Source organism: Balaenoptera acutorostrata, chromosome 13, assembly GCF_949987535.1.
Source record: "Balaenoptera acutorostrata chromosome 13, mBalAcu1.1, whole genome shotgun sequence".
In the NCBI taxonomy this organism is placed as follows: Eukaryota; Metazoa; Chordata; class Mammalia; order Artiodactyla; family Balaenopteridae; genus Balaenoptera; species Balaenoptera acutorostrata.
Genome location: NC_080076.1, coordinates 84,441,356 through 84,469,302, shown reverse-complemented (window position 1 = coordinate 84,469,302; position 27,947 = coordinate 84,441,356). Strand labels below are relative to the sequence as shown.

General features: G+C 46.6%; 1 protein-coding gene across 1 annotated transcript; it reads left to right on the top strand.

The window, feature by feature from the left end:
- The first annotated feature begins 203 nt into the window (after window positions 1–203).
- Window positions 204–27,796, top strand: CCDC63 (coiled-coil domain containing 63). The gene is made up of 10 exons (XM_007189496.2): window positions 204–373; window positions 3,270–3,459; window positions 9,939–10,058; window positions 10,471–10,652; window positions 11,595–11,776; window positions 15,362–15,582; window positions 18,205–18,279; window positions 21,951–22,143; window positions 25,070–25,273; window positions 27,651–27,796. The coding sequence occupies exons 1-10, from the start codon at window positions 315–317 to the stop codon at window positions 27,794–27,796; spliced, it is 1,572 nt and encodes a 523-aa protein (XP_007189558.2). The 5' UTR covers window positions 204–314.
- The last annotated feature ends 151 nt before the right edge of the window (window positions 27,797–27,947 follow it).

The following is a 27,947-nucleotide window of genomic DNA, read 5'->3' as shown; positions in this document are numbered from 1 at the left end:
TACAATAATGAGGTCCAGCTTCCTCTCCACCCTGGCAACCCAGGGTGGGTTTTCCATGTAACACCTAAGCAGTTGACATCACCCAAGGATGGTCTTCCTACTCCAGCCCTGCCCCAAGCACTCTTCTTGCCCTCCATCCTTAAGCTGAAATGTGGGCTTTTCTAGTCACCTAACCTGTTGCTTAACACTCACCCTGTCTCACTCAGAAGAAGCACAGAAGAAAAGACCCTGAAAATTCCCAGGAACCTTCAGAGAAGACCAAAGAGCAGCTGGCCGAGGCAGAGCTTCGGAAGCTGAGGCAGCAGTTCCGGAAGATGGTGGACAGTCGGAAGTCCTTTAACTTCCACTCCCAGCAGAAGATCACAAACCAGCAGTAAGTGATGCTCAGAGTTCTGTACTGAGTGAACTTGGAGAAAATTTTGGGTTTGGTTTCATGGGGCTTGTCTTCTGATGGGGCCTCTGGGGCAGGGACCCACTTGGGATAGCTTCAGTGGGGAGAGGAGATTTATTCTCAGAGTTCAGGGTGTCTCAGGGACTCCAAGGGGGAGCAGGGCACCCATGTCTCAGGGAAGGACCCAAACAAGAAAGTGATTCTGGTTCCTGTTTCTTTCAACACATGGGTTTTGTTCTTTCCTCTCTGAATCTCAGCCGTGGCTGGTGGGAGATGGCTGCCTCCAAGTCTTGAGCGACCAAAGGCCACACGAAGAGACTGTCCTTAGTCAATTCCAATCCCAAAGTTCCCAGGAGAGGGAGAATCTGATTGGCTTAGCTTGGGTCTGGTGTCTGCTTCTGGCCCAGTCAGCTGTGGCCGGGGGTGGTTGAGCCATAGGACAAAAAATAGCTATGGGTATCCCCAGCGGTTCTAGCAGTGAAGGTGGGGAGTTCTCAGAGGAGGGGAAATCACCAGTCGGTGGATACCCCAAAGGACGTTTCCTGCTTGTGCATCATTATGGGATCTGCAGGCCTGAATATTTGAAATTGAGTTGCCCTAGAAATGATGGTGTGTATAGTTTCTTTGGGCAACAGAAAGGTGTTCCCTGAGGTTGAATAAACAAACATTAAACAAGCATTCTTAGATTCCGTCCAAAGAAATGTGATTCCTTAACCACATCCATAATGTTTATGCAGGCAGTAACTGCCTATTGTTAGAAAGAAAATTTTACTGTTAGATGATGTGTGAAGTCCAGAGGATAGGGAAAAGGGGTTCTTTAGATTTTCCATGGATTGGTTCACTCAGAGCCACTGCTAGTCCATATGGGATCACTATGTGAATTAGAAAAAGGCACCCTTTCTCAAAGACCCTTTACTGCCATCTGTTGGAAACATTGTCATTATGTAGGGATTTTGTTAAAACAAGACAAAGTGTCTCTCAGAAAAGTATAGTAAATCAACAGATCAATGATATGTTTTCAAGCAGATGGTGCTTCCTTGGGCTGTGCAGTCCACAACCTGCACATCTGTGCTGGTGACCCTGATTCACAGCCTACCCTTGGTGGGCATCAGGAAATGCCTACTTCTTGGTGTGGCTTCAGTTTTTCTTGAATCTTACTTACCCTTCTGCATCTCACTCTACCCCGATCCATTTGATCTGGTTTCACTATGGTGGAACTGAAAGGGAGGAGAGTGGAAGAGTGGAGATAAACACCCATAAATAGGAAGAGAACTGGGGTGAGGTGAGTGAGGTGCTTAGGGTGTAATATTTAAGGAGGTGCTTTTCCCCAGCGCAGACCCTGCACCTATACCACCCTGAAAATGAAGACCTCCTTAAATTTTGGGGCACCTCACTCCCCTCACTGCAGTCCCAGCCCTGCCTAAAGACAGACAAACCTTCCTTTTGCTTTTCCGACCTCACCGCACCCCCGAAAGCCTAACTCTGACTTACTATCCTGCTCTCTCTCTTTTCTCTGCACCTTAGCAAAGACCCCTCCTAAGAGGGGCTTAGGGGGAGAAAAGTCCCAAGGGCCAGGTTTAGAAGACAAGATGCTCTAGAACTGGGCGTGCACTCCAGTGGTCGTTAGCAACATGTGACTATTTACATTTGCAATTAATTAAAATAAATAAAATTAGAAATTCAGTTCTTCAGTTGCACCAGCCACGTTTCAAGTGCTCAATAGCCAAATGTGCCTGATGGTTGCTGTCGGACAGCGCAGCTAGAGAACACTTGCATCACTGCAGAATGGTCTACTGGACAGTGCTGCTTTAGAACATCAGTCAGCAAACGGTGGCCAATGGGCCAAGTCTGAGTGGCTGCCTGTTTTTGTAAATAAAGTTTTATTGGCACACAGCCACGCCTCTTCATTTTTGTGTTGCCTATGATTGCTTTGTTGAGTAGTTGCAATAGAGACCCTCTGGCCTGCAAAACCTAAACTATTTACTCTTTGGCCCTTTATAGAAAAGCTTTGCAGACCCCACCCTTGAACATTCTTTGCTTTTCTAGAATGGCGCTTCCAAAACTTTAAAGTGCGTACAGTTCACTTGAGGATCTTGTTACAAAGCAGATTCTGATTCAGTAGGTCCTGGATTGAGACCTGAGCTGCTGCATTTCTCCAAGCTTCCAAAGGGCGTTGAGGCAGCTAGTCTGCAAATCGCACTGAGCAGCAGGAATAGGCTGCCCAGACTTTGCCAGAAACTCGGCCTCTGTACCATTTCCTGTTGCTCAGTTGCAGTGCAGTCGCCTGAGTCTTCTTTTCTCTTTTAGAAACCCCTGGTTGCTCATGTCCCCGACACCCTCTCTTCTCCAGAGTAGACAGAGGAAGAGGAGACTCATGTCAGCCAATTTCATAAATCAGTAGCCCCCGAGTAGAAAAGTTGGTGCGGGTTAGAGGTTCCTGTGCAGCTCTGTGTTGATGCACAATTGAAAGATCCTGCCTGATGGGTTTGCCTCTTATTACCAGAGATAATTGGCTGTAAAGCCGGAATAGAAAGTCTGCAAAATCAGACAGATGCCAGTGAGCTGCTGGCAAAAGAGAACCTGGGGGCTCTCACCATGTCTAGGTAATGGGTTTTGACAGGCATAGCTGCAAATTGTTCTGAGGAGAAAAAAAAAAAAAAAATGCCGCTCAGAGAAGGGCGGAGCAGTGGGAGTTGCAGTGAACTGGGTCAAAGGACATCTGAGTTCTGGACCTGGGTTGGAGACCTTGGGTGAGTCTCTTCCACTTGCTGGGTGGGAAGTACCCCTCTGAGTCTCCTTTCAGGACCTAGGGGTCTGAAGTGTCTGATCCAGGCAAACTCAGGGGTTCAGGGTTAATCACATGCTGCTCTCCCAACAGCAAGGAAATCAAGACCCTGCAGGAGGAGCAGGAGGAGATCACCCTGCTTTTGAATCTCATCAAGTCCTCCAGGAACTTGGATCTGAATGAGAAAAACTACATGGAGCTGCGTTTCCTGCTGCAAACCAAGGAGGACTACGAGGCCCTGATTAAATCGATGAAAGTGCTGTTGGCTGAACTGGATGAGAAGGTGTGGTCTTTCTCTTAAAGGGTTAACCAGAACACCGAGCAAGGGAAAGGAGTGCGGGAGGTGTACTCCCCACCATACCCCCACCATTGGCTTTTCTAAACGTGACTGTGGTCACTGTCTCCACCACCATTGTAACCCCTGATCTCTCAGCTCTATTGATCAATTTCCCCACTGTGGTCTCCAGTGTCTCCCCATTACAGTAAGAATAAATGCCCCAATCCTTACTGTATCAGTCAGGAGAGGTTAGATTATGCTGCAGTAACAAAATTCCCTCTCCCCAACTCAGTGGTTTAAAACAACAAAGGTTTCTTTCCCATTCATGGTTTATGTCTATCGTGGATTGGCTAGGGGCTCTTATATCCTCTCATCCTGGGGCCAGGCTGATGGGATAGCCCCCATCTTGAACATTGCCAGGTACTGTGGTAGAAAAAAGTGAGTCCTGAGGGTCTCACACTGGCAGTTGAATGCTCCAGTGACATGTGTCACTTCTGCTCATGACTCGTTGGCTCAAGATAGTCTACCAAACCCGTAAATACCCCAAATACCCATACCCACACCCAAAATAGTCAACTCTACCCATTCACAAAAGGGCCTAGGAAGTACCACCCTCATGGATCCAGAAAGCAAAGAGCTAGAGACATTTGCTGTACAGCATTAATCCCTTACTATCATTTGAAAGACCCTGCCTACCCCTCTAGGCTCATCCCATGTCATTCCTTCCTTAACTCTTCACACTCCAGCTGCAAAAGACCTTTTTTTTTCTTTCAAATAATGCTGAGCCTTTTCTCACCTCAGGGCCTTTGCACATGCTCCCCACACTGCCTTACCCTAGTTGCTTATCTTTATGTCTCAGCCTAAAGGTGACTTTCTCAGGGAGGCCTTCTCTATGCCCTCTCTCCGGTTTAAAGTATATCCCCCTGGTATTAGTTTCCTGGCCAGGAACAAATAGTACACTCTGTAGGGTACTCGGAGGAGTAGGGCATTCTGGAACCTGGAGTAAATACCGCAACCTCTCTTTCTTCTCACCTCTGACCCCAACTACAAGGGAGCCATTGTGGACCCTTCCCGGTTAGCTTCCTGGGGCACAGAGCAGGGTGGAGAGTGGATCTCGGGGGGCAAATAGAAGATCCCAGCGCACCCCCTTATCCTCTTTCATGTCACCCCATGGCACCTCCTTCACAGTACCTTTCACAGTGGTAATTATGCCTTAATATGGGTGTTGTCTAAGGTCTCCCTAACCTGTCACCTGCGTGAGTCTGTTTTGTTCCCTACTGTACCCCCTGTTCCTATCCCAGTGTCCGGAACCTAGCAGGTCCTCAATAAATATTTACTGACTGAATGAATCTGGAAATCTCATTACACCTTTCCTCTGCTTCAAACTCTTCAGTAATTTCCGACTCTTGCTGTGATAAGGGCCCCAAGTCCCTGGTGTAATTTGCCGGCTCTGCTGCCTCAGTCCCTCCTGCCTCTTCCACCTTCTCTCCTGCCTCCTTCTCCTCTGTGCTCCATCCACACTGGCTGCCTTCATGGATCCACAGTGCTGTCTCTCCCCTCCAGACCTTTGCACATGCTGTTCCCTCTGCCTGGAGTGCTGTTCCCCATCCTCTCTGCTTGGGGGAGTCTTATTCATCCTTTGCGTCTCAGCTCAAATGCTGTTTCTGCAAGATAGTTGTCCCCTCATCTTTCTCTGCTACATGCCCCTACTGTGTGTGTGCAAATTACCGTCTATCTCCCCTCTCCTAGGGCTCTTCGTGCTTCCTGGCTTGTTTCCAGTCCTAGATTGTAGGTTCCCTGAGGGCAGGGACCACTCTGTCTTGGTTACCATCATATCCCTGTTGTCTGGCACCAAGCAGGGGCTTAATAAAACTGATGAATGAGTGAATGAATGAATGAGTGAACAAACATATGAATGTATGAGAAAGGAGGCAATAAAAGTGAAGAAGAAAAATGGGGATGTGGATCCTCAGAAACATAAGAGAAGGCAACCTAGTTTTGGAATCCTCCAAAGAGTACGGCACTCACTGCCCAACACAAAAACCTTCTTGGTCTAATTCCATCTCAGCGCGGGCAGCTCCCAGAATCCCCTCCTGCTGTGTCCACCACACAATGCTCAGAGCTTTGTCCTTTCAAGGGGTCACTGGAGGTGAGGATATCACTGGGCCCTGCTTAGCCTCACAAAATAATTAATAAGCTGATGCCTTCCTGCTGAGCATCTAGTGTAGGCAACGTATTTCCCCATCAGCCACAGCCTTGGATGATATCTCCCATTGGGCTGAAGCCTAATTACTTTCAGCATCACGAAAGCAGTGTCTGACATAAAGGTGCCAAAGGGACTACAGCTCTGAATTTAATCACAAGAGCTGATGCCACAGCTTCCTTTTGCAAGGAGGTGGAGCCCTAGGACTCTGGGGGTCAACTCAGGCTGGGGCAGGCATCCTTTCAGAGCATGTGATGCCACACCTAATATATGGGGGAGGATGCTGCCCTCCCATATATCAAAACAAGTCATTTGTTTTATTTCACAAGAGAGCTGGAGGGGGTTTGTGTTGAGGATGCTGCCTTGTGCATAGAACAGGAGAGGAGAACAGAGTAGAGTAAGAACCTGACTTGACTTGAATCTGACTTTGTCAGTACTGATGAAGTAATTTGTTTTTGCTGTGAGGGAGTTTGTGGGGGAGTGTGTGTGTGTGTTCCAGCTAACGTCCAAAGCCTGGCTAATATTGATCATAAACAGCATTCATATACCTTACCAGTTTTGTGTGAGACCCAATGGTTCCCTTGATGCCTGATCTTTTGCTTGAGAATGTGTTGGGCTGCAAGTATTGATAATAGAATTCTTGACTGGAAGCAACTGGGAGAACAGAGGTTTGTTTTTCTCACTTAATATGATGTCTGACTAGAAATAGACCATCCCAGGGATGGTTTAGCAGCTCTACAATGATGGGTTCTTCTTTTTCTCTATGACTCTCTTGACCAGCCTTCCCCTCATGGTCACAAGATGGCTGCCAAAGCTTAGCTAGTATAATGTCTCATATAATTGCATTCAAAAATATGAAGAAAGGATGGGAAGTTTTCATACATGATATTCTCTTCTTATGAGAGGGAGAATATTTTACAAAATTCCTCCAGCAGATTTTCTCTGATTGGCCAGGGCTAGGGTATATGCCCATTCCTTGGCCAATCACGGGCAAAGGGAAATGGAATTTCTGTAATTGCTTTGGGGTAAACCAGGGGCAGCAGATTACAGTGCAAGCACCAAGTCTGGTCTGTTTGTTTATGGCCCTCCGGCAAAGAATGGCTTTTACATCTTAAATGTTTACTTTTTAAAGTTATGTGAGTACCTACATACTAATCTCTTGGTCCTTGAAGCCTAAAATATTTACTATTTAGCCCTTTAAGAAAAAGTTTCCCAACACCTAGTTTAGACCAATGATGATTTATCCCTTGGGTCTGGGGGCAGAGCTCACCTTCCCTAAGTAGATTACTGGCAATAAGAAAATGTTTTTATCTCATATAACAGGAAGTATAAAGATAATTCAAGCTTCAGGGTTGGTTGATTCAGCAGCTCAATTAGGTTATCAAGGTATTTGTCTTTGTCCTTTGGGGGCAAGACAGCAGCAGCAGTTCCAGGCACCACATCCAGATGGAACAATACCTTCAGGAGAAGACAGGCCATTTCTTCCTATGACTCTCTTAGGAATGAGGAAACTTTTTCCAGATGCTTCCCTACCAGACAGCCAGAGGCTCCAACTGGTCTAGTCTTGCCCATCCCTGAATAAATAAATAATAGGAAGAGTGATTAGAGTTACCATGCTTGGCTTGGATCAGTCTTCTGGGGTGGGATGGGTATGCTTCCTCAGAACACCCATGACGGGTCAACCACCCACCATGTCCACCACAGTACAGTTCTGGCTGTTGTCACCTCTGCCAGCCTCCTGGTTCTGGAACATTCTTCTGTCTTCTGTTAAGCATCTCTTGCTGCCTAAAAACCATCTTTCATCACTTTTCTGTGGTTCTTCCATGACCCTAAATGTATGAGTAGACCAGGGGCCTTCAGAACAGGCTGAGCCTGACAACACGAAGGCTTTGGCCTAACATGTTAAAAATCAGGAGATTTCATGTAAAAATTCACATATCTGGCTTCTCTTTTAAAAAACTGGAAGATCTGGCAATAGTGGGCCTGAATTTCCTTGAAGCAACTGTAACTACATAGTGTTGTGGGTGACACTGCCAGCTGTTTACCCATTCTTCATGTTTTCTTCTCTAACAGATTCCTGACTTTATTCAGGGTGAACATGTGTCCAGCTAAAAAGCTGCATTCCCCATCTTCCCTTGCACCTAAAGGTAGACAATGAAATGTAAGGGGACATCTGTTAGGGGTGTCTGGGAAAGTTTTGCTTTCCAGATATAGGTCGTACCCTTCATCCATATTGCTTCCTCTACTTTCCTCCCTGGAAAATAACTGTGTGAAGGCTGGTGTAATGGCAGCCATCTTTTGGGGGAGAAGCCGGGTGAATTACAGAGATCTTGTTTTTACCTCCTTGAGTTACTGAACTTAAGCCAGCAGTGTATTATGAGAGAAAGATAAACCATAATTTGTTTAAACCACTGTTAGTTGGGCTTTCTGTAATTTGTGGTTGCATATGTTCCTAATTGATACAAGCTGCTGCCCCTGAAGGGAGGCTGCTGAGATCTGTGCCCATAAAGGCAGAGAGAGTAAATTCTTCTGAGGAAAGCATATGTTTTTTAAAATGCTTCACTTTTTATTTTATTTTTTCATTTTTTGGCCACACCGCACAGCTTGTGGGATCTTAGTTCCTCCACCAGAGATTGAACCCGGGCCCTCAGCAGTGAAAGCAAGGAGTCCTAACCACTGGACCACCAGGGAATTCCCAAGGAAAGCATTTTTTAACAAGACCTGAACCTAATTGAACTTAATCATTTTTAGTTGTTGACACTTGAAATTATGAATCACTCAACTGCCAATGCCCCTTTTTAACAGCAAATATTTGGTAATACCTCCTTTACAATCCTGAAGTGAAATTCATAGATGATATAATCCTTTATCCTTCTTCTTTTAAATCAATATGATGCCATAACTATAATACAAAGGAAAAATAAAGGAAAGCTACTTATACTAAAATTATATGTATTTAAATACGTGCATGTTTTGGCCTGACTTATTGAGACCGGGGCCAGCAAATTGCTCCGCAGAGGCCCTGAGAGTAAATATTTTGGTTTTGTGGGTCACACTACTCCACTCTGCCTTCATAGTATGAAAGCAGCCATAGACAATGCAAAGAATGGGCATGGCTGTGTGCCAATAAAACTTTATTTATGAAAACAGGCAGTGGGGGGCTTCCCTGGTGGTCCAGTGGGTAAGACTCTGCGCTCCCAATGCAGGGGGCCCAGGTTCGATCCCCGGTTGGGGAACTAGATCCTGCATGCATGCCACACCTAAGAGTCTACATGCTGCAGCTAAAAAAAAAAAAAAAAAAGGATCTTGCATGCCGCAATGAAGATCCTGTGTCCTGCAAGTAAGACCCAGTGCAGCCAAAATAAATAAATAAATATTAAACAAACAAACAAACAAACAAAATCAGGTAGTGGGGCAGATTTGGCCCAGGGCCTTAGTTTGCAGACTCCTGGTCTAAAAGATGTAGTCAGAGGCCAGTGTTATTGATATGCAGAATCACTGAAGATTCCACACTGCAGACTGATTTGGGCTTGTTGTATCCACAACTCAAAGATGATGATCCAGGTTGTGCTGGTGTCATGATTTCAAAATGGCGGCCAACTCTTGGTAAAGTTCCAAACAAATCAACAAACATTCTCTTGATTTATACAGTGACTACATTCCTGGATAATTAAGTGTCTATGAAAACCTAATGAAAAATACTGTGTGTGTATATGTAAAAGACAGTTTGATTCTAGGTACAGAAAATTATAGAGAGGTTCTTCACCTGCCTAACATCCAGAGGGGCACTGGAAAGTCAAAAGGGATGGGGGACAATTCTTGGATGTTTGGTGCTGTCTTACATGTTGCAGGGTATGTGACATCTCATGACCTGCCATTAAGTGCCACTAGCATCCTCATCATTGCAAGAGCAAAAAACAAAACAAAACAAAACAAAACAAAAAACAAAGGTTACAAAAGGCTTCTTGGGGGAATAATGCCATTTCTTCTGGAAACCGTGGCTTTAGGGTCAGGTGAAATTTTCGCCCACAGGTGAGTGAAATTTACATGCACGGGTGAGAGTAAAAACCCTAAGTTGCCTCATTTTGCCCCAAACTGGCTAAGGTTGAGTTGAGCACACACCCAAGAGAGAATTAAAATTCCATTCATAGGAAAAGAAAGAACTTTGCAGTTTTTGTTTTACCACACTTGAGTTAGTGAACTGTCGCATTTGTACCCATACAGATGTTAACACAGCTGGGTTTTCTCTCTCTCTCTCTCTCTCTCTCTTTTTTTTTTTCAGATCGTTCAGATGGAAAAAAAAATTACAAACCAAAGACAGATCTTCTCAAAAATACAGGAGGCCAACAACCCCCGGAAACTGCAAAAACAGATCCACGTTTTGGAAACCCGTTTGCATCTCGTACGTAAGGTGTTCTCTGGGGGAATTCCCTGGTGGTCCAGTGCTTAGGACTCCATGCTTCCACTGCAGGGGGCACGGATTCTATCCCTGGTCAGGGAACTAAGATCCCACATGCTGCAACGTGACCAAAAAACAACAAAAAAACACAAACTCTGCAAACAACTCTGCCTCCCTTTGCTAAGAGGGAAGAATGATGTCTGTGAAGCCGTTAGCAGAACCTACTCATCTCATTGGTTGAGTTGGGAGAAGGTGAACGATGGTGTGCACACAGGCCAGGCAGCACTCCAACCATTGTTCTGTGGGCCTGGGGTGGGAGGTGAGGGGAAGACCCTTCAACCCTCTGGCTGCCTTCTGGAAGCTTGTCTCATGCCCCAGGAGTGAGCCTTATTTTGAAACAGAGCCCTCCTCGCAGGTCACTGTACACTTTGACAAGATGCTGACCACCAATGCGAAGCTCCGGAAGGAGATTGAGGACCTACGGTATGAGAAGGCTGCTTACGACAACGTCTACGAGCAGATTCATCGGCGCTTGTTGATGCAGAAGAAAACAATGAATGTGGCCATCGAGCAGTCTGCGCAGGCCTATGAGCAGAGGTGGGCTGGGGGAGAGACCCTGGGGGCAAAGATGTGTCAGCCCCCTGCTGAGCTTCCTACTCTGGGCCACCTCTACCCCCTGTGCTTAAGTGTTGAGGAACCTGAAATCATCATCAAAATAACTCTGAGTGCTGATTGTGCATCGGCCAAGCATGATGCTAGATGCTCTGGGTAGTATTTCAACCTTCACAACAGCCCTAGGAGTTATTATCCCCATTTTACAGACCAGAAAATGGAGGCTTAGAGATGCCAAAATACTTACCTGAGATCCAGATAAATGGCAGATGTGGTGGAGTTGAGATTCAAACCCCTATGCTGTACCATCTCCCCCAGGTGTCCCTGCCTCTAGTCCTAGGTGTCCCTCTCAGTCTGGGCCGTCTCCCGGCTTCACACCTAGAGGGGCAAAAGGCATGCAGTTTAGTGGTGAAGAGTGCAGATTTTGGAGTCAGAGAGATCTGGGTCCATCACTACTACATTGTTGGAGGACCTCTTCGGGTGGTAGTGAGGATTAAATATGTGTATATAAGCGAGTGGCTGGGACATAGTACTTGACAAGTGGTGATGATGATAGTAATAGTGATAATGGTGATGTGTGGTGATGCTGATGGTGGTGATACTGCTGATGGTGATGATGATGCTGATGGTGGTGGTGATGATGATGGTGGTGATGATGTTGCTGATGGTGATGATGATCATGATGACGGTGGTGATGGTGGTGGTGATGATGATGATGATAGAAAATCATTTCCTGAGGGTGGTCTAGAGCTGTCAACTGCTGTCCTTCAGGTGAGGAAAGTTGTTCCTCTACTCCCAGAAACCTCCATGATTAAAAGGAGTGATGGTCATTGACCAGGCAGGAAGTCTGTCTGGACTGGTAGGGAGAGGGGAGGAGAAGGAAGGCGCCTCCGGACACTCAGACTCTGTCGTGCCCCCCTCGCCCAGGCTGGAAGCCATGGCTCGAATGGCTGCCATGAAGGACCGCCAGCAGAAGGACATCTCTCAGTACAACCTGGAGATCCGAGAGTTGGAGCGTCTCTATGATCATGAAACCAAGCTCAAATCCTTCCTGCTCACCAAGCTGCATGATCGCCTTGAGTTCGAGGAGCAGTCCAAAAAGGAAGAAGGTAACGCTTTCCAGGTGTCCTCTTTTCTCTCTCTCTCTCTCAACTGAAGGTGCCCGAGTCTCCTTGTAGTAGGTTTGCCAAATTTAGCAAATAAAAGTACAAGATGTCGTTAAATTTAAATTTCACATAAACAATGAATAAAATTTTAGTCTCATGCAGTATTTGAGACATACCTATACTAAAAAATTACTTGTGGTTTATCTACAATTGGGACATATTTATACTGTTAAAAATATATCATTTGTCTCAGGACTACCCTGGTGGTCCCATGGTTAAGACCCTGTGCTTCCACTGCAGTGGACAGGGGTTCGATCCCTGGTTGGGGAACTAAGATCCTGTGTGCTGTGCAGTGTGGCCAAAGGAAAAAAATATATATTGTTTGTCTGAGATTCAAATTTAACTGGATGCCTTGGATTTTATCTGCCACCCCTAACCTGTAGGATGTGTCCTCACCCTGTGGCTCTCCTTCCATTGTTTAGAGGAGGAACTTGGGTGTCAGAGGTCCCAAGACCACCCCCGGGCTGGGTGATTCTCAAAGAGGACTCACAAGACTCAGCAAACATAGCTATGATGTAGGGACACAAAGATAAATCAGCGAAGAGAAAAGGTGAGTGGGGCGAAGTCCAGAGGAAACCAGGCACAAGTTTCCAGGATCTTCTCCCAGTGGAGTCACACAGGGCATGCTTAATTCCTCCAGCATCTAATTGTGACAACACATGTGAAGAATCGTCTGCTTGGGGAGCTCATTAGAGACTCGGTGCCCAAGATTCTTACTGGAGGCTGGTCACGTAGGCACCCTCTCCCCAGCACATACCAAAATTCCAGCTTCCCAGCAGGAAGGCAGGTGTTCGGCATAAAGCGCACTGTCTGTACAGTCTGGGCTCAGTAGCCACACTTACCATTTAGGAAAGTTTTATATCAGTGTAGGGAGCTGTTCACCATTTAAGTTCCCAGATGAAGGCCAAGGGCCAACCTTGCAAGCAGGCCTTTCTAAGGAGAGCAGTCTCAGGTCTGCTATGTTAACTCTCTCCTCAACACATTGAAGGGAGAGCCCCCTGTGCAGCTGCATTTGCTTTTTTTTTCTTTCAGCCCCTTCTGTCCCTTCCTGCTTTATGTGCAACTGTATGGCTGGAAGTGTTTTTCTGAGAAATCCCATCTCTCACTCTCTAACATTTCAAAAACCACCTTTTGGACCTTCTGTCCATCCATCCATCCTTCCATCCTCCATCTATCCATCCATCCATCCACCCATCCATCTTCCATCCACCCATCCATCCATCCTTCTATCCTCCATCCAGCCAGCCATCCATCCTTCCATCCTCTATCCATCCATCCTTCCATCCTCCATCCACCCATCCATCCATTTACTGAGCCACTGGCTCATGCCAGCTTCCATTCTCCATGCTTGGCATGCATGGCTTCCATTTAGCCTTCACAACATCTCCAAGAGGCAGACTTTATTATTAACACTCCCAGTTGACATATGAGGGCACTGCAGCTAAGAGTGGATACATGGATATAGCCAAGGTCCTCTGCAATGTAAGTAACAGATCCAGGACCCCATCCCAAGTGTGTCTGCCCCCCAAAGCCTGAGGTCCTACTACTATCCTCTTCTCTCTCCTAATCCACTGAGCAGCCTCAAGATTCCACTAGGCATCCGAGACCCGAACTGTGCAGTCAACAGGAGTTCTCCCATTCACTGCCACTCCAGTTGACTTGTGTGTCCATCCTTCCTCTTCTCACTGCCTCAGCCTTGTCATCTTTCTCATCACATCTCCTCTAGCAGCTTCTGCTGGGTCTCCCAGCCTCCAGGCTCCTCCTGTTTCTGTGACACTGCAGGGGTAAGTTCTTTATGATCAGTTGACTCCTTCCTTCATCCATCCAACTACTGCATTCCTGGTCTTCCAACAAATTTTAATGATCACCTATCCTGAAACAGGCACCATGTTGGGGACCAGAGACAGAGCAGTGATCAAGACAGTGTTAGTCCTTGATGTCATGGAGCTTATGTTCTAGATATGGAGACACAGAAAAAACAAGCAAATAGACAAATACAAACACTGCAGGTTGTGATAGAACCTTTGAAGGAAGAAAACAAGGGATTGAGATGGAAAAGTAACAGGGATACCTCTCTTGGATAGGATGGCCAAGGAGGGGCTGTTCAGATTGTGATCTAAAGGATGAAAAGAATCCAGTTGTGCAAGGGTGAGGAATCCAGGCAGAGACAAAGGCCCAGAGGCAGGAACGTGTTAACTGGAGTGTAGACGCAGAGCTGGAGAAACAGGCAGAGGCCACTCCTGCAGGACTGACCATGTGCCAGGAACTGGGCTACATGTTGGGAGACGGTGGGGAATAAGACAGAGGTCCTGTCCTCCTGGAGCTGACCTTCTGTCAGGGGAGATGACAAATTGGCAAATGCAAAAGTTAATCTGATCTCTTGGGAACCCATGAGCATGATGAAGAAAACAAAACAGGGTAATTGACAGAGAGTAACCAGGGGCTGCTTTATCTAGGGTGGTCAGGGTGGGCCTCTTGGAGGAGGTGCCATTTGGGCAGAGACTTGAATGATAGGAGGGAACCAGCCACATGGAAGCCTGGGAGAAGCACATCCCAGGAAGAAGGAATTGCAGGTGCAAAGGCCCTGAGGTGGGAGTGAGGTAGGCATATTTCTAGAACAGAGAGGAGGCCAGTATGGCTGGAGTGAGTTGATGCCAACAGGAGAGTGGTAGGAGATGAAATTGAAGGGGTGAGGAGGAGCCAGACCACACAGGCTCTTATAGGCTGCACAGGGAGCTCACGCTGATTCTAAGTGTGGTGGGAAGCTATCAGAGGATTTAGGCAGACTTGTGACTGAGTCTGATAGTGACCAGGCACTGAGGGGTAGAGGGGATCAGATCTTAAACGATGCCGAGAAACTTCAGCTTCATCCCAGGGACAGTAGGGAGCCACACATGAAAAGGGGTCACGTGGCCAGATGTGCCTAGGAAGATCTAGAAAGATCCTTCCGATCACCATGTGGAGGCCAAATCAGAGAGACAAGACTGGATTCAGGAGAGGTGGGGCTATTGCAGGCCTCAGGCTGGGGAGCAAGGTTTGGAGAACTTTCTTGGTTCTAATGCCTTGAATCTGCCAAGCTCTGAGCCTGCTTAAGGCCCTCTGCCAACAGGGCTTCCCCGGCCTTCATCCTGCTCATGTCACCTCCTTCCCTGGCCACGCAGCTCCCCCATCACAGCACCTACTACATCTCCTCCATTGCCTGGGCCACAATGGTAATTATTGGATTTCTTTTTCTGTTTACTTGGCTATCTCTTTTTCTTTTCTCTTTGTGGCTGATTCCTCCACTAAAAGCTCTGTGGGGCAGTGATTTTGTAGCTACAGAGCCCAGCACAGTGTCTGGAACATAGTAGACGATCAATTAGATATTTGCGAAGTGACTAAGGAGGGAAGCTGCCACTCCATCTCATGGGAAAGTCTAGCCTTCTCCCCAGGGCACAATGATAATGCTATGGAGCACATCCCTCCACTGGGCACTGCTCTGAGCGGCTTCCCTTTCAGACTCATGGTTGCCAGTTCTTCCTTTTCTAGCTCTCAAGGCAAAGAAGCATGGGAAGAAGAACAAGGGTGAGAGTTTTGAGAGCTATGAGGTGGCTTACCTCCGGCTGCTGAAGCTGATGAAGAATGGCAACCTGAATCAGCTCATCGAGGAGTTTCTGGCCAAGGAGGAGAAGAACTTTGCTCGGTTCACGTATGTCACAGAGCTCAACAATGACATGGAGATGATGCACAAGAAGACTGAGAGAATCCAGGTCAGGGCACCTCTTCTTTCCCAGGCCAGGGGCCCGCCTGCTCCCACAGCAGCCTTCCCCAAAGCGGGTTCCTTGGAACACTCCTTGAGATACTCTGCAGAAAAAAGGGCTTCAAGTCAAAAAAGTTTAGGAAATACTATATTCCCCCAGTGTTCTCCCCCCTACATTTTAACCTTCCTGAGATTAGTATTTGTCTTCCAGTTGATACATACACTTAATGTGTTCATGTCCCCTCACCCCCAATAAGTGACATTTAAAATCCATGGTATGTCTTATAATCCAGAGTTCAGTAAACTCTAGCCACAGCCAGATATGCCCTTTGGCCTGTTTTTGTACAGTCCATGAGCTAAGAATGGTTTCACATTTTTAAAGGGTTGTGAGGAAACAAAATATGCAAGACAGACCATATGTGGGCTTCAAAGCTCAAAATATCAACGATCTGGCCCTTTGCCTTAAAAGCTGGCTGACCCCTGTTAATCAACAGCTTCACAGAATTGAGGAGAGATCGTAAACTGATCTTGGAGAGAGTTGATGTATATGAGCATAATAAAGGCTCTGACAAATCCTACAGTAAAGAAACTATTTACCTTGTTGAATCCATAATTTCCCAAACTTGATTGGCTCCCTGGGCTACTTACTCCGCAGAACACACGTAACCAGCCTTTGGAACTGTCTGCACAGGAGAGAGTCTAAACTCCTTAGCGTGACACTCCAGTCCCTTCAAAATTTGGCTTCAACCTGCCCCTGCATGCTCAGCTCCCATCACGACCCCCAAGGCACTCTCATCAGCTGCCAGTCCCAGCTTCCCCCTGCATTTCCCTCCTCTGAGGCTTTCCTCATGCTATTCCCCGCCCCTCCCACTTTTCTTCTGATGCAATACCGCTCATTAGTCCTGACAGATGTCACCTCCTCTGGGAATTCATTACTCTTTCCTCTGAGGTCCCTGTGCTCAGTGGGGACTGAGGGGAGCCCTTCCTTTTGCAATGTCACTGTTTCCTGAATGTGGGGCCATGTGCAAGTAGATATGCCTGTGGGAAAATGTAATTCAGAAAAATATAAGGAAAAAGTACAGGTCACCAAAATATCACCACTCAGAGATACTGCCAATAAATATTTTGGTGACATTGCTTTATGAAGGCAGTGTGCACTTAAGCACGTGTCCGCGCATGCGCACACACACATACACACACACACCCCCCTAGATGCCCATTTATAGTACTGGGTGTATACTAGATAGTTCATGCTGTTTAATAAACTTTTTTCTTCAACAATTCATCATAGATACTGCCCAACATCTTCTATGTTCTTTTTAGTGGCTTCTGGAGACCCTAGATGCTCTGTGGTAGTATCACAAAATGCTTCTTAAAAGAACAGATTCCCTAGGCCCTATCCCATACCTACAAACCTAGATTCTCTGAGAATAAGCCAGGAATCTGCATTTAAACCATATATTTTAAAAAATTTATTAATTAATTTATTTTTGGCTGCATTGGGTCTTCGTTGCAGTGCGCGGGCTTCTCATTGAGGTGGCTTCTCTTGTTGCGGAGCACGGGCTCTAGCCGCGTGGGCTTCAGTAGTTGTGGCACGTGGGCTCAGTAGTTTTGGCTCGCGGGCTCCAGAGCGCAGGCTCAGCACTTTCAGCGCATGGGCCTAGCTGCTCCGCGGCATGTGGGATCTTCCGGGACCAGGGCTCAAACCCGTGTCCCCTGCATTGGCAGGCAGACTCCCAGCCACTGTGCCACCAGGAAAGCCCTAAACCATATTTTAATTTGAGACCCTTTCCCCCCCATGATGTAAATGTACCATCGTTTACTTAACCAATCCCCATCCGGTAGACATGCAGGTTGTCCCTAACAGAGATTACAGTTAATAGCACAAGGGACAGCCTTGAGTGGCCACCTTGCCCACATGTCCTATTGTTTCCATGGGACAGACTCCTAGAGATGGTATTGCCCCATCAAAAGGTGCGTGCCTTTTACATTTGGACACACTGTTCTAGCCCAGGAGTTCTCATATCTAGTCCCTGGACCAGCAGCAGCAGCATCTCCTGGAACTTGAGAGAAATGCGCATTCGTGGGCCTCACGCAGACATACTGAATCAGAACCTCTGGTGTGGGGCCCAGATAGCTGTGTTTTCACAAACCCCCAGGTGATTCTGATTCATGCTAGAGTTTGAGAACCCCTGCTCTGGAGCTGCCCGTCCATTACCATAACCATCAGCCACATGGGGCGATTTAAGTTTAAATCAATTTAAATTAAATTAAAAAATGAGCTCCTCAGTGGGACTAGCCACATTGCAAGTGCTCTGTGCCCATGCGTGGCTAGTGGCTGCAGTGCTGGATGGCACAGATAGAACATTGCCACCATTGCAGCAAATCCTACTGATTATACACAATTCTCCAGAAAGGATGAACCACCCACCTGCTCATGCCTGCATCCTCCTTTTAATTCAGAAACATCAGAAAGAACCTCCATGGACATAAGAGGGGTCCAGGGGTTCTGGGGCTACTTGAAATGGATAATTTAAATCCTCACCAACGCCTCGAGGCATTGGTTTATTTTCAAGTGTGTTGGGGAGGAGAGCACTTGCTTTTCCTTATGGTCTGGTTCTCTCCTGAGCAGAATGAGGTTATCCGCTCGCAATCCCAGCAGAAATCATCCCATGAGGACAACCGCTCCATCCTGAGACAGCTGGAGGTAAGGCCAGGGTGGGGAGGGAGGGATGCAGGAGTCTCCATTGTCTGTCAGGTGACCTGTCAGTTGGTTCTCAGGAGGAGGAAGGTGTCTGCCCCGGGACTATTTACTGGTCTGGGTCATGTCTTGACATGTCCCAACCTTTTGTTACAGGCAGCCTCTGCTACAGATGTTGCTGCAGAATTTTGTCCCTAAGGCCCTCTTTGTCCATTTTAAAGACTCTCCCACTTCAGGGAGCCTATCCCAGGCCCTTGTACCTATAATTTCATCCCAGGCTGGTAAATTCCAGACAGATCTCTGCCTCAGTCTTTTCTTCTCTCTCCCCCTTGTCCTGGCTGTGGCCTGTTCTCAATCAATAATAGTAATTACAAACTTTCCTGAGCCATTACTACATACTAGGCACTGGGCTAAGTGCTTTGCTTGCATTATCTCATTTAATCCTCACAACAGCTCTCTGAGGTAGGTGATATGATCTATTTTACAGATGAGGAAACTGAGGTTCAGGGAAGTAATCGCCAACATCATGGAGCTGGGATACTGCATGAGCTTTGCATTGCATTCAGCTGCTAATAATAAGGACCCAAAATAACAGTGGCCTAAGCAATAGAAGTTTATTTACTTTGTTAAAACATGAATCTGGAGATAAACACTTCAGGGCTGGTCATGATGTCATCAGTAACCCAGGCTTCTCCTTTCAGTTTTTCCATCTTTAGTGTGTGGCTTACATTCTCAAGGATGCCTCATGGTTGTATTATAGCTGCCAATGGCCCAGCCATCACATACACATTCCAAGCAGAAAAAAAGTAGGGAAGGAAAAAAAGGCCTTGCTAATTGAGTTAGTCAGCCTAAAAGTTTTTTCCCTGAATTCTCAGCCAGTGACTTCCGTATCTATGTCTCACTGGCCATCGCTATTGCAAAGGAGGGTTGGAGATATAACTTTTAGCTGGCACATTGCCACCCCAAATACAATCAGCATTTTGCTATTAAGGTATAAGGGGAGAATGGATAGCAAATGTCTGACAAAGATATGAACCAGAGAGTTTGACTGCAAAGCCCTGTTCTAATCTAGTAGTTCCTGGCCCAGGAACTACACTCCTTGGTCATTTCCCTTCCTTTCTCTGTGGCTTATTTCTACTCTTGGTACGCAGGTGGCAGAAAGGGTTGGCCATGCCATTCTCTCATGCGCCACTGGAGGGCAGCAAAGCACCTCTCAGGCTCAGCAACCTCTCCCAGGACTCAGGAATGGGGAATGTACACTTGCAGGCAGGGCCCAAGTTCAAGGAGACCCTCCTCAAGATGGACACATGCTTGGGGTCCCACATCCTTGGCTCTGAGCCATCCAGTGTCCAAATGCTTCCTTGGGGTTGGGACTGGTGCTGTTCTGCCTCTCTGGGTTTTGAAGGCCTAAAGGGGGACACAGTTTGGGGAGGCTGACCAGGCAACCCCAAGCATCTCCCCCACCTCTTTCTGAAGTCCTCCAGCAGCTCTTTGTTCCTTGGGCTTTAGTAGGAACTCCTGGAGCCTCTTTTCAAATGCAAATACTCTAAGCAAGAGAATTTGTCTTAATAGCAATGGGCTCACTTAGAACCCACTTTTCTTACCCCCCTGCTAAAGATCGCTTCCATCTCCTCTACTCTTGGAACCTTTCCACTTAACTTCCATTTCCTCGTCCCCTCTGGGAGAAGTGGTGGGACCAGTCCTTTAATGGGAGGGTTTTGCATAGGAGTTAAGCAACCAGGCCCTGGGAACAAACGCTTGGGTATGACTCCCAGAAGAGTCGCTTCCTGGCTGTGTGGCTTTGAGAAAGTGACTTAACCTCTCTGAGGCTCCATTGTCTCACCTGTAAAATGGGGATAAAAATTGTACTCACTTTGTAGGGCTGTGAAGATTGAATAAAATCCTGCATGTACACGCTTGGCACAGTGCAGGGCAGAGAGCTATAAACATAGCTATCATTATTGTTGTTGTTTATTCTGTAAGTCAATAAAACCTCAAATCACCATCATCTTGTTACCAAATAATTGTCCAAATAAAGAGTTGTGCCCATGGTCAGGTATTAGACAACTCAATACAGAGGAGCTAAACACAAGTTCACTTTTCTTCTCTGACCTCAATATTCCTCATCTGAAAACTGGGGCAGTTGTGAGGATAAGTTAAGATGATGTGTGTAATGTGCCTGGAACATTTTAGGTGCTGGACATGTGTTATCACTGTCACATCAGGCTTTAAGAAATGTTTTTAATCATGTGATCTGGTTTTTTTCGGCCATGCCGCGCAGCTAGGATCTTAGTTCCGTGACTAGGGATCGAACTCGTGCCCTCTGCAGTGGAAGCACAGAGTCCTAACCACTGGACCGCCAGGGAATTCTCAACCATGTGATCTTTTAATGCACCTTTAGAAAATGAGGGGGGGCCCTTGCTGTCATATGAGGAAATGCAGCCCTGGGAACTGAATATTCCAGTGTTTGGGACAGAGGAAGCTGCCTGGTGTGGTGGTTGAGAGACAGTTCAAACCATGGCTTCCCTCTCCTGGCTGTATTCCTTAGAGCCTCAGTTTCCTCACCTGGAAAATGGGGGTGTGGATAGGGCCCTTTGGGATCCTTATTTGGAATGGTCCGTACGGAGCTGGTGGGAACAAGGCTGGTCCTTCCAGGGCCCAGTTCACCTTTGCAAGCTGAGAACTCAGAGGGAGAGGCAGGAAGCCACTGAAGCACTCATCCCAGAGCAGCGATTCTCAGTCTGGGCTGCAAGTCAGAATCACCTCGGAGGCTTTAAAATTCCTGATGCCCAGGCTGCATCCCAGACCAAGATGTCTAAATCTCTGAGGCTGGAGTTTGGGCAGCAAATGTTTTAACACTCCCAGGTGATACCAATATGAAGCCAAAATTGTGATCCAGTGGACTCACAGAGGTTCTCAAATTTTATCATGCATCAGGATCACCTGCACTAAATACAGATTGCCAGGCCCACCCCCAGAGCCTCTGATTCGGTTGGTCTGGACTGGATCCCAGGAATCTGCATTTCTAACAAGTTCCCTGGTGAAACTGATGCTGCTTGTCCTGGGACCCCACTTTGAGAACCACTGTGCTCTAATGTTATTTAAACTGAGTGGTGAAATTGGTTTGTTGGATTGCAACCAGCATTTAAAAATAACAAGATAGAATAGAACAGAACAGAATGGAAAATACTAGAACACACAATAAGAATATGATTTGTGAATCTATAATTTCATTTGATTAGATAAATATATAAAAATACACACACGTATATAAGTATTGGGCTGCAATGTAAAGTATATTTCTTCCTGTGGGCCATTTTTTAAAAATGAGTCACCAACTTTTAAAAAATACTGTAATCCAGTACACATGTAGACACACATACACATATGTAAGTAAACAAAACACATTAAACAATATCTACCCTCACTACCTGCAATGCATGTTAGTATTTTCTCTTCCTTTCTTTTCTGATCATTTTATTTCATTTTTTTAAAAAATTGTGGATTGAGGCCCATTAAATTGATCTTGCACCCCTTTAGAGGTTTACAAACCTGCACTTTGGAGATCCTGGCTCCAGAGGGTCCTAAATCCTCATCCCCAGAGAAAGTTCTCATGTGAGGGCTGAGCCCAGGGTGGTGACCTGGCTGACCTGGATGGGAATTGGGGTCTGCCACAGGAGAAACTAAAGAAGACCACGGAGGAGGCAGATATGTATGAGAACAACTACAAGGAGATCAACAAGACCTTGGAGTATCTCAAGAACTCGGTTGAGAATCTGTTTAAGAAGATAAATTGTGATGCCACCAAGATCCTGGTACAGTTAGGGGAGACAGGGAAAATCACCGATACCAACCTCCCACAGTACTTTGGTGAGTTGAGCTGGGGTAGCAACAATTTCCAGAGATTTCTATGACCAGGCCCAAGGACTTGTTCTTTTGGAGGTAGTGAGCCTGGTGGTGAAGCATGTAGGCACTAAAGCCAGCTTGGTTGGGTTCAAATCTTGGTTCTACTCTTACTAGCTGTGTGACTTTGGGCAACTTTCTGAACCTCTCTGTGCTTTAGTTTTTTCATCCAAAAAAATATTGGAAGGATTAAATAAATGAGTAGTTCTTAGAGAAATAGTACATGATCATCTCAATAGATGCAGAAGGAAGTATTTGACATAATTCAACATCCATTCATGATAAAAACTCTCAACAAACTAGAACTAGAAGGAAACTTTCTTACCTGATAAAGGGCATCTACAAAAACACCTACAGCTAACCTCATACTTAATGGCGAAAAAACTGAATGTTTTTCTTCTAAGATCAGGAACAAGGCAAAGATGTTTGCTCTCACAACTCCTATTCAATATTGTGTTGGTGGTCCTCGATAAGGAAATAAGGCGATAAAAAGAAATGAAAGGCATTTAGATTGCAAAGGAAGAAATAAAGTGCTCAGAGCAGTGCCTGGCATGTAGCAAATGCCTATTAACTATAACACACATTTCTAGGCATAGGCCTTGAACTCAGGATAGAGAGGGAGGATGCACCTACAGAGATCATGACAATTTAGAATGAATGGCTTCCACTACTCTTAGAATAAAATCTAAGGTTCTTAATACAATCTGTTTTTGAGAGGTTCCCAAGACACCTCCCTCCCGCCAGTTTCCGTGATTCACTAGGAGGGCTCCTGGATTCAGCATATAGTCATATTCATGGCTCTGATTTATTATAGCAAAAGGATACAAAGCAAAATCAGCAAAGGAAAAAGGGGGTTCGGGTGAAGTCTGGAGGAAACCAGGAGCAAGCTTCCAAGGGTCCTCTTCCAATGGGTTCACACAGAATGAGCTTAATTCCTCCAGCAATGGGTTGTGACAACACAAGTGAAATGTTGTCAACCAGAGAAGCTCATTGGATACTCATTGCCCAGGGTTTGGATTGGGGGCTCATCATATAGGCACCTCCAGCATGACACATACCCAAATTCCAGACTCCCAGAAAGAATAGTGAGTATTCAGCATAAATCACATTTTTTATACCACAGTTTAGGCATGATGAGCCACTCTTTTAACAGTTAATGGTAGTGGGGACCTTCCTGAAATTCAAGTTCCCTGATGCTATCCAAGGGCCAATCTGGTAAGCAGCCCTTTCTAAGAGCAGTCAGGCTTTGCTGCGTTAACGCTTTCTTACCCACAGCCTATCAGGTTCTTTATAGCCTGGCCCCTGCCTACATTTTTCATCATCTCTTGTCCTGCTCTCCCTCCTTTCTCACCACATCCAGCCAGAGTGCTCTCCTCTCTGTATTTTCAAATCCCTCCCCCAACTCATCCCTGCCACAGGGCCTTTGCATGGGCTGTTCCTGGGATACTCATCCCATGCCCAGTTCCTCCTCATTCTCAGATCTCAGTTTAAATGCCCTCCCTCCAGCAAGGCCTCCCTCTGCTGCCCCATATGAAGCTGGTCCTCCCCCACCCACTATTATTCACTCTTATAGCAGTCCTATTATTTAATACTCGCCCAGTTTGTCTCTATGTACAGGTAATTCTCATTATCTGAATCTATGAGGTTCTTGAGATCCAATAGCAAGGTTCAGATGCAAATCTTTTTGGTTCCTGATTTTCAGAGAGAATAGAAACGGTATGGGTTGTGTGAGTTTTTTTCAAAAAAATTATCCAGATCCAGTAGTTACTGAATTCAGATAATAGGCATCTGGATAGTGAGGGATAGGTGTATTTATTTGCTGAACTTGCCTTTCTCTCCGTCCCCCCATTCACACTGAAGCTTATGAGCTTCATCAGGACAGGGACTGCATCTCTGTTATTGTTTATCGTCATTTTGTTTTTCTTCCATGCTTTGTAGCACCATGCCTGGCATGATAGGTATCCAATAATAATTTGTGGAATGAATGAATAAATGAATGAATGAATTATTCTGGTGACTCCATGAGGCTATGAAACACGGTGGGAAGGGCAGCTCCTTCAAACTCAGATACAGCAGTGAGGAAAAAATCCATAGTTTAAGTCAGAGCTTGCCCAGGGCTCCCAATTTTTAGTGTAACCCAGTGTTCCTCAATCTTCTTTTCATTATTGTCCCCTAAGGAGCCTTTTTATTTTTTTTATTTAATTTAAAAAAATTTGTTTAAATAAATTTATTTATTTATTTTTGGCTGTGTTGGGTCTTTGTTGCTGCACGCGGGCTTTCTCTAGTTGCGGAGAACAGGAGCTACTCTTTGTTGTAGTGCGCGGGCTTCTCATTGCTGTGGCTTCTCTTGTTGCGGAGCACTGGCTCTAGGTGCGTGGGTGTCAGTAGTTGTGGCACGTGGGCTCAGTAGTTGTGGCTTGTGGGCTCTAGAGTTCAGGCTCAGTAGTTGTGGCGTACGGACATTGTAGCTCTGCAGCATGTGGGATCTTCCTGGACCAGGGCTTGAACCCGTGTCCCCTGCCTTGGCAGGAGGATTCTCAACCACTGTGCCACCAGGGAAACCCTAAGGAGCCTTTTTAGACATTCTTTTCCCAACTGCTCTGCCTCGTGGAATTTTAATACAGTTCATATACCATATAACTGTTTACATCGTGTATGTATATCTGTACTTTATATATTAAAGAGTCAGATTACTTTTGCTTCTCAAGAACCAAATTGTGCCCTCTAGGGAACGTGTGATGTAACCCAAGAGAAAGCCTTGTCCTTATAGGAGCTCATGACCTGCTCCACTTCCTGTTGCTACCATTCATCTCCAGCAGGGGGCGCAACCTCTAGCTCCCCCCGGGACTCCGGTCTCCCGGCAGCCCTCTTGGTTCTGCTTATTTTTTTCCAGCCATCATTGAAAAGAAGACCAACGACCTGCTGCTGTTAGAATCCTACAAGCGGATCATGGAAATGGAAGTGGCAGAGGCGGACGTCCCGCCACCCTTCATCAACCCCTTCTGGGGCGGCTCTGCCCTCCTCAAGCCTGCAGAACCCATCAAGGTCATACCCCCAGTGCTCGGGGCTGACCCCTTTAGCGACAGGTTGGATGAAGGTGAGTTCTTTCTTCCCGGACTTCTCTTTCTACCGCGCAATGACTCAGCCACAGATTCTGAAGTTTAGTTATCCTGGGTACTTTAAAAAAATTGCAACAACTTTGTGACCATTTCATGAACCTTAAAATGTGCAAAATTCCCAGGTTGTCACGTTATGGGCACAGGAGATTCCCTGATCCCGGCTCCCACCCTCACCCTATGCTCTTGAGACTCGCTCCTCCATCTGTGACCTCCTTTCCGCAGCCCCATCCACGTCCCCCAACCCCGTGGTTGAAGCGCCCGAGACGGTTCACGCCAGAGCTGAACTGTGGCCCTGCGGGCGCCTGCGCATTGACCTTCTTTGCTTTTGGAGGCAGAAGCTCATGATACTCCCCCTCGTGGGGGTCTGCCCTTCTCTCCGATGGTGGGGATATAATCGGCCCCACATGGTTTTTGGAGGGCAGTTTGGCAACACGTTCGGGAAGCCTGAGAAATGGTTATGTTACTGAGCCAGGTTCGGTTTTTGCAATACGCAGCAAGCCAAACGCTGAGACGTGGAGGGCTGCAGCTGAGACGGGGGTTATTCACAAGGCAGCGAAGCGAGGAGATGAGGTGGGAGAACAAATCTCCAAAATCTGCCTCCCTGAAAGCAAGGGGCTCGGGTATTTACGGAATAAAGAATAAAGAAGCAGGGTGGTCCGAGGCGTGGGGAGTGTGAGGAAAGGCAATTGGAAAACGGTGCGGTAATCGGGGTTCTGTGCCGGTGTAACTAGGCTGTGGGCCTCTGCACGTTCAAGAGGTCATCCAGTGACACTCGCACGTGCCCAGTTGAAGGACTGGTGGTTCCTTCCAGTGTTAACCAGCTCACCTGGAACTAGACATAGCTGAATCCAAGCTCCTGGAAAACAACTCAGGCAAACACATTGTTTAGGCTACATGCTGCTTGGAGGACAAGCAAGTCTTTTGTAGCAATAATTAAAACGACCTTGCTTAGTGAAGACAGGTTACAGGTGAAATGGGGTTGACTAATGATTACCCACGGTTTCAGATACACACGTTGAGCCTGTAATCTCGCTTGTGGGGATTGGCCCTTCAAAGAAAAACTTATTCAAGGGTTAAAGATGGAAGTAGGAGGGTGCTTGAACTGGAAATGACTGAAATGCTCACCCGTTAGAGATTGGTTAAATAAGTTATAGTTCACCCATGCATGCCACGGAATACTATGCGGCCACTAAAAAGAATGCAGTGGGCCGACATGAGCTGACATGTATATATGGCATCTAGTGGCTGGGGATGCTGCTAAAAATCGTGCAGTGCACAGGACAGCCCTTCACAACCTGATTTATAATAGAGAGAGGGGGAGAGAGAGAGAAGGAAGGAGGAGGAGGAGGAGGAGGAGGAAGGGAAGGAGGACGTTATCTTGATGATACATATAAAAACGAAGAGGTTGTATACTGCTGACTTACAGTGGTTATTTCTGGGTGGTGGTTTGCAGAGAACTTTGCATTTCTAAGTTAATTCTGTATTGCTTAGAATTTTCTTTTACAATGACCTTGCATGACTTGAGTAATCAGAGGAAAAAATTTGGTTTTTTTTAAAGCTGCCCCTCTTCTGTGAGCAACGTTTCAAGTGTGCAGGTGTGCCAAGGATGGAGGGAGGGGACGGCCAACATGCACGCTTGCACAGATGCACAGGCGTACACACACCTCCTGTTTGATTTATTCAAGGCACCTGAGACTTAGCAGGAGTGAAAACTGGGCCTGATATTAGCCACCTTAGCACAGCTTCCCTTGGCCCTTTGAGTTCTTAAAGGAGGAGGGTGGCAGGGCACAGCTGCTGAGAACACTGCCCTCACAAGGTCAGGAATGTACAGATGAGGTCTTCATTTCTGTTCAAGGCAATGTTGATAAACATTAGGTTCTCTTAGCCCACTAGCCTCTATGGCTTGTATGTGTGAATTAGAAGAGGCAACCCCCTCTGGGCAGATTAATTAGGAAAAGGAGCCCCTGATGGGTAGACATGGCTTGGCAATCAAGTGGGGGGCTGGATTTCAGCCCTGTAGAAACAGGTGTCTTTGTGCAATCTACATCCTGAGCAACTGCACATGGTGACCCTATCTCCTTGATACTAAACCAAACTCATCTTTACATCCTCATCTTGGAGAAAAAAACAGTTATTGTCTGGCCATCCCTGAGCAGTACATCTCTGCCTGTCCTCCCCCTCCCTGGACTTTGAGATTTTTTACACTCCAACCCCCAGCACTATGGAGGGACACCAAACCAGGCTTGGACATCCTTGAACAGGGCAGAGAGACACTGTCCCTGGAAAGGAAGTCCACCCCCTGCTGTGCTGGGTTTGATTTCCGAACTCCTCACACGAGTCCCATCTTTGGCACAGTGGACCAACCCCTGGACCACAGCAGCCTTCGGCAAATGGTGCTCAGCCATTACACCGCAAGAGAGTCTAGAAGCAGGGATTTACGCATGGAGAGCGTGCCTGAAAATGGGGACGATCTGAGGCCCAAGAAGAAGTTAACGGTCTGAGGTGGACATGGCCATGTTTGTACCATAACCAGAGAGAGTAAATGTTTTGTTCTGTAACCCTGGTGCCTCTTCACACTCATTAATAAGAGACTGGGGTGCTGGAGCCACCCCAGGATGGGGTAGAGGAGCAGGATGGTCGAGTTCCAAAGCC